The 12,077-nt window shown below is 38.2% G+C and overlaps 1 protein-coding gene across 1 annotated transcript; it reads left to right on the plus strand.

The window, feature by feature from the left end:
• Positions 1-741: 741 nt before the first annotated feature.
• LOC133306363 (MDIS1-interacting receptor like kinase 2-like) lies at positions 742-4,448 on the plus strand. Its single transcript, XM_061506672.1, has 2 exons — positions 742-3,714; positions 3,943-4,448. Exons 1-2 carry the CDS (start codon positions 780-782, stop codon positions 4,296-4,298), a joined length of 3,291 nt encoding a protein of 1,096 aa, XP_061362656.1. The 5' UTR covers positions 742-779; the 3' UTR covers positions 4,299-4,448.
• The last annotated feature ends 7,629 nt before the right edge of the window (positions 4,449-12,077 follow it).

Here is a 12,077-nt window from a genome sequence, read left to right on the forward strand (position 1 = left end):
AAATATATCTCCCTATACTAAAGCAACGATATTTTCTTCAAAGCAATGTGAATTGAGAAGGGGAGAACTCAATAATGCAAACTTTGAAAAAGGTGTCTTCAGGAAAGCTCAACTGATAAATTTTTGGATACCCAACTTTTCATGAAGAATTGACTTCTCCTGCAATCAATTAATATTATGTATTATAAGTAGTATATAGTTAAAAAAAATTAAAATTGATTATAATATTAAAATTATAATCATATACTAACCATAATATATAGAGTTATTTTGTTGCAGGAGATTAATAGCTATATTTCCCTAAATTTTTATTGGCTTTGTGCAAGACTCTCAAAAGTGTACTCGAGTATCACGTGGTGCTTGGTTATTTAGTTTAGAGTAAATATTATTCTTGGTCCCTAACAAAAAATATGGTTCTCACTTTAATCTCTTATAAAAATAAATTAGTCAGTTAGTTCCTAACAAATTCAAAGTGGACCCATTTAGTTGAAATCGTGGTCCTTCGCAAATTCAAAAAAGACCCATATTAGTCCCTTAAAAGGACTAAAATGAGTCCACCTTGAATTTGTCAAGGACTAATTAATTAATTTATTTTTGTAAAGGACTAAAGTAAGACCGTATTTTTTGTCAGGGATCAAAAACGTCTTTAATCTTTAGTTTATAAGGATCTCCCAACACCAACTTCTATCATCAACACAATATGCTATCCACTTACAAGAATCTGCACCCTTAGATTATACTCTTAATTCTTAATCCAATATTCCTGTTATACTTGAACCATGGTACCCATTTTTGAAAATGGAACGTTCAACAAGATTCTATCCTGCTGGAAGATTCCCTTCATATTCCTTTGGGTGGTCATTCTAACACTCTCTTCGCCTCAAGTTGCTGGTTATTCCAGAATCCCTTCTTTGGTCCCTGCTCCCACCACTGCTACGTTTCATGATCAAGCTGCAGCTGAAGACAGTGAAGCAAATGCTCTGTTAAAGTGGAAACACAGCCTTGAAAACCAAAGCCAATCTCTCTTGCCAACTTGGACAGGTACTACTACTCCATGCAAATGGGAAGGAATTCAGTGTGACAAATCCAAGTCAGTTTCCAGCATAAATCTTGCAAATTATGGTTTAAAAGGTACACTCCAAACTCTCAAATTTTCCTCATTGCCCAACCTCCTCAGCCTAAATATCTACAGTAACTTCTTTTATGGAACCATTCCCCCACAAATTGGTAACATGTCCAAAGTAAATGTTTTGAACTTTTCTGCAAATTCTTTTGATGGTTCCATCCCGAAAGAAATATGTACATTGAGGAGTTTGCGTAGGCTTGATCTTTCCATATGCCAACTAAGTGGACCAATTCCTAATTCCATAGCAAACTTGTCCAACCTATTATATCTAGATTTAGGAAGGAACAATATTTCTGGCTCCATTCCTCCGGAGATTGGAAAATTGAACAGCTTGAAGTTTCTAGGTATTGGAGTTAATGCCATTTTGGGTTCCATTCCCCAAGAAATTGGATTGTTGACAAAGCTTCGGTATATTGATATGTCACTTAACTCTCTCTCTGGTGCCATCCCCAAAACAATTGGTAACCTCAGCAGTTTAAATGAACTTTACCTTGCTAATAACACTATACTGTCTGGGCCAATCCCACCCTCTTTATGGAACATGTCTAACTTGACCATTCTCCATCTTTATGGCAATAATCTTTTTGGATCAATTCCTAATTCCATAGAAAACTTGGCCAATTTGGATGAACTTGTACTTAAAGCCAACCACTTTTCTGGATCCATCCCTTACACTGTTGGAAACTTGACAAAGCTCACCTCATTATACTTAGGCTCTAATGATCTTTCTGGATCAATTCCTCCATCGATAGGGAATCTGATCAATTTGAATGCCCTCAGTCTCCAAGAAAACAATCTCTCTGGATCTATTCCTGCAACAATTGGAAATTTGGTAAGGCTCACCATCCTGGCATTGTCCTCCAACAAACTTAGTGGTAGCATTCCAGAGGTCATGAATAACATTACCAACTTGAATAGGATGTTATTAGACAATAATGATTTCACTGGCCGCTTGCCACCTCAAGTCTGCTCTAGTGGGTCATTAGTGTTCTTCAATGCTCAACACAACCGTCTAACGGGTCCAGTACCTAGAAGCTTGAAGAACTGCTCTAGCATTCAAAGACTCAGGCTTGAGGGAAACCAACTAGAAGGAGATATAGAGCAAGATTTTCGTGAATATCCAAATTTGAAATATATTGATCTGAGTGACAATAAATTTTATGGCCACATTTCGCCAAACTGGGGGAAGTGCCCTAATCTTATTACCTTCAAGATATCCAACAACAGTATTTCTGGTGGTATACCTATAGAACTTGTTGAGGCAACCAACCTTGGCAGCCTTTACCTTTCTTCCAATCACTTGGTTGGAGAGATTCCAAAGGAGCTTGGGAAATTGAAGAACTTAGTGGAACTCTACATCAGCAACAATCATTTTTCAGGAAACATTCCCACAAAAATAGGATTACTGCAGAATCTTCTAGAGTTGGATCTAGCAGGAAACCAGTTGAATGGCACAATACCAAAGGAAGTCGTGAGTTTGCCCAAATTAGTGAAATTGAATTTGAGCAACAACAAAATAACAGGAAGCATTCCCTTTGAGTTTGGCAAATCACAATCTCTTGATACTCTTGATCTTAGCAGGAATTTGCTGAGTGGAATAATACCAACAGTGCTTGGAGGTATGATTCATTTGCAATGGTTGGATCTCTCACACAATAAGCTTTCTGGCACCATTCCATCCAGTTTTGATGACATGCCAGGCTTGATTTCGGTCAACATATCATACAATCAGTTAGAAGGGCCTCTTCCAAAAAATCAAGCCTTTCTTAATGCTCCAATTGAGTCATTGAAAAATAACAAAGGCTTGTGTGGTAACGTCTCTGGCTTGGTTCTTTGTCCAACCTACCACAGTCGAAAGAGCCACAAGGTGATCCTACAGGTACTATTCATCATCTTGGGTGCTCTAATACTAGTACTTTGTGGGGTTGGAGTTTCAATATGTATTCTTTGTCGAAGAGCAAGAAACAAAGAAATCCAGACTAAAGAAGCACAATCAGAAGAACTCTTTTCCATATGGAGTCATGATGGAAAAATGGTGTTTGAAAATATCATTGAAGCTACCAATAATTTTGATGACAAATATCTCATTGGAAAAGGAGGACAAGGTTATGTTTACAAGGCTGAGTTGCCTTCGGGTCTGGTTTTTGCGGTGAAGAAAATTCATTCAGAAACAAATGGAGAGAAGCCCAATTTTAAAGCTTTTGAAAATGAAATTCAAGCTTTGACAGAGATCAGGCACCGTAACATCATAAAGCTGTATGGTTTTTGCTCACATTCAAGGTTCTCATTCTTGGTTTATAAGTTCTTAGAAGGTGGTAGCTTGGATCAGATACTAAACAATGACACACGAGCAAATGCATTTGATTGGGAAAAGAGGATGAATGTTGTTAAAGGTGTGGCCAATGCTTTATCTTACATGCATCATGACTGTTCACCTCCAATAATTCATTGTGACATATCAAGCAAGAATGTTCTTTTGGATTTAGAATATGAAGCTCATGTCTCTGATTTTGGGACAGCCAAGTTTCTTAAGCCTGATTCACAAAGTTGGACCACATGTGCTTACACATTTGGTTATGCTGCACCAGGTTAGTGCATTTTTCCTTGCATTTACACCACTTTTTATATTGAAGTTCAGTTTAAGGATTGGTTGACCCGCAGAGGAATAGGTCTAATCCCTAAGCAAGAATTAAAGTATGCAAAAGTGATATGCCAATATCAAAATCCATTTTGAAAATACACTTACTAAAAATGTTTTTTCAACTTAAACCTATATACATTGCTTTGTGTAACTTTAAAATTTTGACTGCTTGTAGAGCTTGCCCAGACAATGAAAGTGAACGAGAAATGTGATGTTTTCAGTTTTGGAGTACTTTCTCTAGAAATCCTAATGGGAAAGCATCCAGGAGATCTCATTTCTTCATTGTCATCATCATCAACAGCATCAATGACTTATGATTTGCTATTGATTGATGTGTTGGACGAACGGCCTCATCAACCTGTGAAGCCAATTGTTGGGGATGTCATCTTGATTGCAAGGTTGGCATTTTCTTGCTTGAATGAAAATCCATCTTCTCGCCCAACCATGGATCAAGTCTCTAAAGAGCTTGCGATGAGAAAATCACCTTTGAAGGACCAGTTCCCCTTGATCAAACTTGGACAACTCCAATAAAACATTGAACTACTTTAAGCATTTTGTTTTTCTTGTTTTCTACTATGTGTGACGCCACCATCTTTTATCTTATGTTGTAAGCTTGTTTGTTTTGTCTTTGTGTACTCATGTATTACTTACTAGTTATCTTTTGTGGGAAGTCCTCAGTGGGGTGTGAGTAAGCTGTAAATATACTTTTGCTAAAGCTACAAGCTTTGAATAAAAGTAAAGTAATGATTAACTTTTCCATTAGTCCCAAAAAGAAAAAAAAAACAGATTAATGAATTAACAGAGAAAAAAGTAAACTACTTTTAAGTACCTAAAGTCCTTTCTCACAAGTTTCAAAATAACTTATGGTTAGCTTTTCCATCCTATAAAGTTGATTCTGTACGTAGACGGGATTAAAGCAGTGTCATGTAAAATGATTGAACATTATTTCTGGATGTCGCGCGTGAATTGTGTCATGTGGGGCAGGTGCTGGGATTAAAATGAAGGGTTTTATTAGTTTTATGTTACATGATTTAAGTGTTGTTTCCAATACACACAAAAAAAATGGAAAGAGAAAGTGGAATGATGAAAGAGAAAGAAAAACATGTGGACCCCACCTCTTTAATGTGTGTGTAGGAAAGTGATGTTATATCATGTTACATGATAAACATAAAACCCTAAAATAAAAGGTGGCTACTTTTTGGATAAGTTCAAAGAAGATGATGCAAAGGATTTTAAAAGTGAAAGGAAGCGTAGCCCCATTAATTTCCCTTTTTCCTTTGATATATATAAAAGTAGCCATACCCAACATAAGTCTAACACACAGATATATAACATGTTAACGTATTTGTAACCAAAAAAAAAAAAACATGTTAACGTAAACACATATTGAGAATTAAGGTTAAAAATGTAGACTTGACATTAGGGAAGGATACTTTTTTTTTTTTTAATAGACGGGATCATTTTTATATTTAGAGTTGCCTGCTCATTTTCTAATATGCAAAATAAATAATTTTTATGTCTAATGAGATAATTTGATATATCAATGGCCCAAGCCATTGCGTCGAATGTGGTATTTTTGTTGAGTATATTTGTGTTTATATCAAATCTTAATTCGGCATAAACACGACTTGTTGATATGAATTACTATGCCTAATTTTTTTCTATTAATTTTACAATATTTAATTATTTATTAATAAAATAAAAATGGTAGATATCTGTTAAGAATGAGGAGCCCAAAACAAGGAGAAGAGTCGGTGCCCCTTCGTGGGCCAAGGATTATGTGGTGTAATCGGCCCACTCAGCCCAATTAGTATTACTGTTTTAATGTCATGTGTTTCTGTCATGTGTTTCCTTATATACCAATTAGTGGACTGTTGTTGTTATTAGTTGGGCCTTAGTATTAGCTGAGTAGTGTGATAAATGTTTGTTAGTAGAGGACTTAAGTGTGAGTCATGGAGCACGTGTTATCCTCTTGCTTTCTGTTAGAGTCTGTTAGGGAACGTGGCATATAGCCTGATAGGGTGTAACTGTTGAGAATGATGAATATACAAAATTGTTCTTTTTCTCTTCGTTTCTCTGAATCTTCCATTTCATAGTCTTGTTCCTTCGCTGAGATACCAGAATAGGATCCGCTATCCTATCATTGGTGCTTTCATCTCTTTGGAGCTCAACGAGATTTCATCATGCGTGTTCAGGAATTAGCCGATGAGTTTGGTGCGTTTCAGCTTCGAATCGATCGTAGCTTGGAGGATCTACAAGCTAGGGTTGAGCTGCGATTCGCTGAGCATCAGAACCAATTCATCAGTTTGACTGCGCAATTACAAGAAATTCGTGATGCGGTGGTTGGGGCAAATGCTCGAACACATGGTGTGCATTCTGTGGCTGGTACTGATTTTGGAGGAACTTCTCAGCAGTGTTTTGGTGCTGATGATCCTCGTTCTCTTATGAAATCCGTTCGGATGGAGTTACCTATTTTCAATAGATCTGATCCAAATAGTTGGATTTTTCATACTGAATTATATTTCGAATTGCAGCAAGTTCCTGCTGCGCTTCAGGTCCGATTGGCTGGTATGTGCATGGAAGGTTTGGCTGGGCCTTGGTTCCAGTGGCTCTTTAATGGAGGCTCGATCCATTCGTGGGAGCAGTTGAAGTTAGCAGTTCGCCAGCGTTTTGGAGGCACGACCTACACTAATTTGAGGGGTGTGCTATCAAAGCTCACACAGGAAAGGAACTTGGATGACTACATAAAAAAATTTGAGGCTCTCATTAATCAGGTTTCTGAGTTTTCGGATGAGGTACTGATGAGATTTTTTGTATCAGGCTTATTACTGGATTTACGAAGGGCAATTCAGCTACATTCCCCTACTTCTCTCCATCAAGCCATGCAGTTGGCCATTACCTATGATGCCCATTTTGTCGAGTTGCGTTCTTCTTTTTCATCTCCAGGAAACAAGAAGCTCTTTACTAAGAATTCTTACACGGTGGAGCAGCCAAAATCGTTGAATTCCATTCTGCCCAACCAGAAGCCTATCATTCCAGCCCTGCCTTCGAATGTTCCATTCAAGAGGTTGAGTAATGAGGAGCTGATGAAGAAGAGGGAGTTGGGGATTTGTTATACGTGTGACGAAAAGTTGAATTCTCGACATAGGTGTAAATCCAAGTTGTTCCTCATGATAGGTGATTGGGAGGATGTAGGTGATGAGTCTGAGGAGCAAATTATGTGGCAGCCAGAGGTGACTCATAAAGCTGCCTTACATTCCTTGAAGGGGGATACTAATCCCAGGGCTCTTCAATTTCGTGTTGAGTTCAAGGGGAAGTTCATTCCTGTTTTGCTGGATTCCGGGAGTTCTCACAATTTCATCCAAAAGCAACTGGTTGATGCGGTTGGGTTGCAAACAGTGAAGGTTCCTCGCATGCGTGTGTTTTTGGGGAATGAAGAGTTTCTCATCTGTGAGAGGAAATGCTTGGGTGTACCTTTGAGTATCCAAGGTTATGCTTTTGTAGTTGACTTGTGGATTATTGAATTATCTGGTTTTGGTATTATTTTGGGCATTTCTTGGTTGAGCCAGCTTGGTAGGGTTATCCATGACTATGCTAAGTTGTCCATGGAGTTCATGACCAAGGAAGGCAGGGTGCTGCTACAAGGTGAGACTCATTGCAAGGTTGGGAATTCGGCTGAGCAACAGTGTTTGAGCTTAGAAGGAGAGGAGGAGCAGGGTGTGTCTACTATTCTGCCATAATTATTAGCATTGAAACAGAAAATTCCACTTGCTATTTGGAACATTTTGGTCCAATTCCAATCGGTTTTCCAATTACCAAGGGGGCTGCCTCCTCCCAGGAGCTGTGATCATGTGATTCATTTAGTTGATGGAGCTAGGCCAGTTAATGTCAAGCCATACAGATATAGCTATCATCAAAAAGAGGAAATAGAAAATCAAGTCTCGGACCTATTGGCTTCTGGATTAATCAAGGAGAGCAGGAGCCCATTTTCTTCACCTATCTTGCTTGTCAAAAAACAAGATAATACGTGGAGAATGTGTATTTACTATAGGGCCTTGAATAGCATCACCATCCGAGATCGTTTTCCTATACCAACCATTGATGAGCTATTAGATGAGCTAAAGGGAGCCAGATTTTTTACCAAGTTAGATTTGAGGAGTGGCTACCATCAGATATTATTAGTTCCAGCCGATACTTCTAAGACTGCATTTCGGACTCATGAGGAGCATTATGAGTTCTTGGTGATGCCCTTTGGGTTAACCAATGCCCCCTCAACCTTCCAAGCAGCCATGAACCACATGTTTCGGCCATATCTTAGGAAGTTTATTATAGTATTTTTTGATGATATCCTCATTTATAGTCATTCTATAGAGGAACATTATAATCATCTTGTACTTACTTTGACTTGTTTACAGGAAAATTTGTTTATGGTGAAGCTTAGTAAGTGTGGGTTTGCATTGGCTGAAGTGGACTATTTAGGCCATTTGGTGTCTGGAGATGGGGTGAAAGTTGATCCAAGGAAGATTGCTGCCATGCAGCAATGGCCACAGCCTAAGACCATCAAGCAGTTGAGAGGCTTTATTGGCTTGACATGGTATTATAGGAGATTCATTAGACACTATGCATCCATAGCTTCTCTATTAACTGACATGTTGAAGAAAGATTCTTTTATTTGGTCAGAGGAGGCTGCTCAAGAATTTGAAGCTTTAAAGGAAGTCATGTCTAGCACTCATGTCCTGTCTTTTCTGGATTTCTCCTTGCCTTTTGTAGTGGAGACTGATGCCTCATCTGTTGGTATAGGAGCTGTCCTCCAACAGCATCATCACCCTATTGCCTTTTTCAGCAAGAAGCTTGGACCTAGAATGCGGGTGGCTTCAACTTATGTTAGAGAGCTGTATGTTCTAACTGAGGCTGTTAAGAAGTGGAGGCACTATCTGTTGGGTTCTAAATTCATCATCCGAACAGATCACAGAAGTCTGAAGGAGCTCCTAACCCAAACTGTACAAACAGTTGAGCAGCAAAAATATGCATGCAAATTGATGGGTTATGATTTTTTCATTGAGTACAAGCCTGGGACAGCCAATGTAGTGGCTGATTCATTGTCCAGATGCTGTGAGAAAGTGCAATCTGGTGTGAACTTGGCCTTGATATCAGAAAATTCATTGTCCAGATGCTGTGAGGAAGTGCAATCTGGTGTGAACTTGGCCTTGCTAACAGAGGCCACTTATTCCTTAGTGGATCATATTCGTGAGGAGAATAAAGTTGATTCTGAGTTGGTCAATATCCGATTGCAGTTACATCAAAATGAGCTACTCGATTCTGATATTTCTGATAAGGATGGTATATTGTATCATAAAAATCGATATTGGTTGGGAGCAAATTCTATTTTGAAGGACAGTATCCTGCAGGAGGCACATTCCTCTTTGATTGGAGGGCATGCTGGAATAGCTCGAACTTTCTTGAGACTTTCTGCCTCCTTCCATTGGAAGGGCATGAGGAAGGATGTTCATGAGTTTGTCAAGCGATGTTCCACTTGTCAAATGATTAAAACTTCTACTTCTCCTCCTTCCGGATTGCTTCAACCACTTCCCATACCAGATGGAGTCTTTGAAGACTTAAGTATGGACTTCATTACAGGGCTGCCAACATCTAAAGGGTTCAATGTGATATTGGTGGTAGTGGACCGTTTGACCAAGTTTGCTCACTTTGGGGCCTTAGCCAATCCTTACACGGCTGCCAAGGTAGCTTTCTTATTTTGTGATATGGTGGTCAAACTACATGGGTTCCCTAGAACAATAGTTTCTGACCGGGATCCAATTTTTTTGAGTCATTTCTGGACACAACTCTTCAAATGTAGTGGTACCCTTTTGAGGACTAGCACAACTTACCATCCCCAGTCCGATGGGCAATCGGAGGTCACCAATCGTTACTTGGAGCAATATTTGAGAGCTTTTTGCCACGAGAAGAATCATAAGTGGGCTTTTTATTTGGGATGGGCAGCATATCATTACAACACAGCTGCACATTCTGCTATTGGGATGACTCCATTCCAAGTTTTGTATGGTAAGGTTCCCACAATAATTCCATCTTATGACAAGGGCTTTGTTCGTGTTGAGGCTATAGATTCCACCTTGAGCCACCAAGATGAGTTATTAAGGCTCCTCAAAGAGACATTACAAAGTGCTCAGAACCGGATGAAAATACAAACTGACAAGCATAGAAATGATGTTTCTTTTTCTGTTGGGGATTTGGTGTTAATCAAATTGCAACCATATCGCCAAATTACTTTAGCCAACCGGAAGTGTCAAAAGCTGGCCAAAAGGTATTTCAGTCCCTTTCCCATTATTAGAATCTTGAGTCCTGTTGCTTATCAAGTGGAGTTGCCTGAGGGCTGACGAATTCACCCTTCTTTTCATGTCTCTGTACTCAAGCTATTTAGAGGTGATAGAGCTACTGTTGCTCTACCTTTGCCAGAGAGTAATCATGGTAATCATCCTGTTCAAGTTCCTATGACTGCTTTGATGTCTAGACAGGGTTCAGATATACATGGGGGTCAAAGGCAATGGTTGATTCAATGGACAAATTATCTCCCTGAGGATGCAACTTGGGAGGATAAGAGTGATATCATCATGTTTTATCCAGGATTTGTTTTGCCAGTTATGAACCTTGAGGACAAGATTCCATTTGAAGATGGGGGCAATGTTAGGAATGAGGAGCCCAAGACAAGGAGAAGAGTTGGTGCCCCTTCGTGGGCCAAGGATTATGTGGTGTAATCGGCCCACTCAGCCCAATTAGTATTACTGTTTTACTGTTATGTGTTTCCTTATATACCAATTAGTGGACTGTTATTGTTATTAGTTGGGCCTTAGTATTAGCTGAGTAGTGTGATAAGTGTTTGTTAGTAGAGGACTTAAGTGTGAGTTGTGGAGCACGTGTTATGCTCTTGCTTTCTGTTAGAGTCTGTTAGGGAACGTGGCATATAGCCTGATACGGTGTAATTGTTGAGGATGATGAATATACAGAATTGTTCTTTTTCTCTTCGTTTCTCTGAATCTTCCATTTCATAGTCTTGTTCCTTCGCTGAGATACCAGAATAGGATCCGCTATCCTATCAATATTGAACTCGTGTCACTTAGTTACGAAAACTCTAATATCATATAAAAAATTATTTTAACACAAAAATTTAAATTGTTAGATAAATATCATCTTAATAAATTTATATTATATTTCTCTAATAATATAATAAACTCCAAAAATAGCAGAGAATGTTTTTTGAATTCAAATTGAAGATTATATAATCTGTTTTGCTGAATAAATTTACAACGTTTGTATATAGGATTAAATAGTAATTTATAACTAAAATTAAATAGTCATTTGTAACTAAGATACAATTCTATTCAAATTCAAATTACCATTTATAACTAGGATATTTAAATAGTCATTTTAGAGGTGGCAAAACATGTTGGCGGATCGATTAAATGGTAGATAAAATCTCAATTTATCGTTACGTTTTTTACTCTCTCTTTTTTACCAATATGCCAAGCGTTTTTATGTTTTCACGATTTTTTCTACGTTACGATTTTATGTTTTAGGGTTTTTTTATCCCCTTTTCATTTTTACGTAAAATCTTGTTTTTAACTCCTTTGGTCGAGTTCGTGTCGTGTCAAGTTTGATTCGTGGGCCAAAATGTCTAACCTGTACACGACCGATTTTTGTTCGCGGTCCTAAAATTAAAACCCAGACACGACCCATTGTGGGTCATGGATCACACGAGTTGACCAGCAAAAATTGTTAATTTGATTTTTTTTTTAAATTAAAATTAAAATTAAGGGGAAAAAGTGAATAAAATATGCGAGTTGACCTGTGATTAGCAATTGGGGTATGTAAAAATCACCAAAATTTCAATTTTTTTATCAAAAATATTTTGCTAGTTGATACGCAGGTTACACAAATCAAACTATGACGCGCCACAATGCCTGTGTCATTTAGAGTGTGCATGACAACCATTTTGTTTCCTAACATTGTTTCTGAAAAGAAACAATTCTTTTCTATTTATGTGCCTTGGAAGTTGGAATAATTTCTAAAAAAAATATGTTTGATAACATGTTCTATTTTTATTCCTGGAATGATAATTGTGTTTAAAAATTTTGGATCATTACTTTTCTTTTCATATGGTTTGGTGGTGGTGGTGGCATGATGATGGTTGTGGCGATGGTGACGGTAGTGGCTGCGACGATGGTAGTGGTGGCGATGGTTGTGGTGATGGCAGTGGATGCGAAGATGGTGGTGGTGGTAATAATGGTGGTGGTA

Source organism: Gastrolobium bilobum, unplaced genomic scaffold (assembly GCF_033153095.1).
Source record: "Gastrolobium bilobum isolate Gb01-03AN ecotype WA unplaced genomic scaffold, APGP_CSIRO_Gbil_v1 utg21117, whole genome shotgun sequence".
Taxonomy (NCBI): Eukaryota; Viridiplantae; Streptophyta; class Magnoliopsida; order Fabales; family Fabaceae; genus Gastrolobium; species Gastrolobium bilobum.

Coding starts and splice junctions, on each gene's coding strand:
- LOC133306363 (XM_061506672.1), top strand. CDS start 780: ATGGTACCCATTTTTGAAAATGGAACGTTCAACAAGATTCTATCCTGC. Junction 3,715..3,942: donor ATTTGGTTATGCTGCACCAG/GTTAGTGCATTT, acceptor GACTGCTTGTAG/AGCTTGCCCAGACAATGAAA.